General features: G+C 41.3%; 1 protein-coding gene across 1 annotated transcript in view; it reads left to right on the forward strand.

The window, feature by feature from the left end:
* Positions 1-423: 423 nt before the first annotated feature.
* Positions 424-2,227, forward strand: part of LOC101852114 (organic cation transporter-like protein) — a gene marked incomplete at its 3' end in the record, with an annotated part of 9,807 nt that continues 8,003 nt past the window's right edge. The window contains 2 exon segments of the mRNA XM_013086805.1: positions 424-513; positions 1,638-1,832. Coding sequence (XP_012942259.1) covers positions 1,690-1,832 — 143 coding nt within the window.

The raw sequence follows: 2,227 nt of genomic DNA on the forward strand, positions 1-2,227 counted from the left end.
CCCCCCGCCCCCAAATCCCCACCCTCCCCCGATTAATAAACTAACTTTCACTATCATAACGATTCACAGACATGTAATGTTTGAGGGTGTGATATTGTAGATTGGGATCCCAGCGGAGGGGGGGAGGGGGGGATAAGGTTGAGTTGGGAAGTGTGGGGTAGGATAGGGGTGGGATTTGTGGAGTATGGTTAGTGTGGGTTGAGGGTGGGCATGGTATGGTTAAGGTGGGTTGGTTAATGTTGGGTTGTAGGTTGGGATGGGTGCGGTGGGTTGAGATGGGTGGGGGGAGGATTGAGGTAAAATTGGGGTGGGTTTGGGTATGGTTGGGGTGGGATGGGTGGGGTAGGGGTGGGTTAGGGTGGGCGGCTCCGGAAAAGAAAGCGACGAGGGCAGACAAGCCAGCTGCTTTGTTCAGATGTCGTAGCGAGCTCAGACCGTGAAGGCCTTCGCCTGGAGTGGCTGCGCTTAGGATTTTGATCGAACTCGGCACGAGAGGCCAAACTCTATGATACGGTTAGTACATGTACTTAAAAGTGGTAATCAAGCTGTTGAAATGTATTAATCCCTCTAGCGTATGTACTTCAATATTGTGGGCAAATGAACTTTTCTCTCAAAGAAAAAATTCTGGAGAGAAAATTATACTGTTTCATTCTGATAGAAATTGTATATGTATACGTTATCTGTTTTTCCTTCTTTTTTTCAACATTCAGAATTTCATTTTGGATGAGTAATTTCTTGAGCTCATGAAAACAATACCACATATTTGTTAAAATCACCATTTTAGGCTTAGGGTATAAAACAATTAGCCCAGGATTATTACTTAAAATAACTTACTCAGAGAACTTAACATACCGCAAGTTACTTCTTTAGAGAATTTCGTCGGCGTCGAAAGCGATCCACTGAAGTCCATGTTGGGTACTTTTTACCCCAAAGACAAAATAAAAACAAACCAAAACTAGTTTTTGTTGCGTTGTTCCTATCAGGAATTACGAAAAGCGAGAAAATTACATAACTTGACCATAGCATTAAACTGCATTTGGTGATATTGAACGGTATATCTTTGATAGAGTTTGGGAAGATGTAAAAATCAAAAATTCTCAAAATTCTGGACTTAAGTGGATTTCTCAGCTCCGCGACGGTATGAAGTGATGTATGACGGGCAAAGACCAGGGAGTCAACTGTTGAATGTCCTGGCAACAGCAGAAACACGTGGAGCATGCAGATAGTTTAGTTTCTTTGATGCTGGGTTGAACTACAATCTTTCGTGGTTGACAACAATCAACTGCTTTTGATAAGTAAAGACCTAAACTTAATTAAAAAACACAGAATAGAAGAAAATAGATCAGCCACGTGGTCGGGGGAGAGGGGGGGGGCGGAATGAAAATTCTCATTTTTTAAAATTAATTAATTTTTTTTGGTGTTGATGGTGTGAACACGAATTGATGCACCCAAATTTTATTTCTAGAACTTTTAATTTTAGACTACAAAGTGTTGCTCGTGTAAAAAGAAAAGCCTAACGACTCAGAAGACTATACATTGTATATCTATGTTTTTACGCAATCAAAAATGGTGCATTTCTTTTGATCACCAGTATAATATATAATGTTTTGCTGTTATGTTGTTGTTTCTTTTTCCAGAAACCCCATCTTGTCAAAGTGACGTTGAAAGTAGCCTAAGTGAGCCAAAACCATGAGGTTTGATGACGTCATCGAAGAGATTGGCGGCTTCGGTCGTTACCAGAAGCTCCAGTACTTCCTGGTGTGTTTGTTCGGGTTCCCTGCGGCGTTCCAGACCATGGTCACGGTGTTCATTATGGACACACCCGATCACAGGTACCCACATTTGTGTCATGACGCGGTGGAATCAGGCGCTCGTCAATTTTTGGGCTTGTGGACTTATTGGTATCATCTTAAATCGTGTTCATTTGTCTTTCTGTCTATGGAAGAAATACCCATTTGTGAGGCAGCGTGGTGGAATCAGGGTCTCGTCAAGTTTTGGGCATGCACAGTTATTGGTATCATATTAAAGCTTGTTCACTTGTCTTTATTTGGATGAAAATAGTATTCATTAATCTTGAATACAAGTCGAGATATTTGCGAATGAAGGAGTTGGGGGTCACCTGTTTTCAGGGGTAAAATAGTGAGAAAATGACCGCCAAAGGATAGTTATTTCCTTAGCTTAAGAGTCCGTGGTAACTGAAAATTTACATTTTCTGTGTCTTTAATCG

The sequence above is a fragment of the Aplysia californica genome, unplaced genomic scaffold (assembly GCF_000002075.1).
Source record: "Aplysia californica isolate F4 #8 unplaced genomic scaffold, AplCal3.0 scaffold00507, whole genome shotgun sequence".
Lineage (NCBI taxonomy): Eukaryota > Metazoa > Mollusca > Gastropoda > Aplysiida > Aplysiidae > Aplysia > Aplysia californica.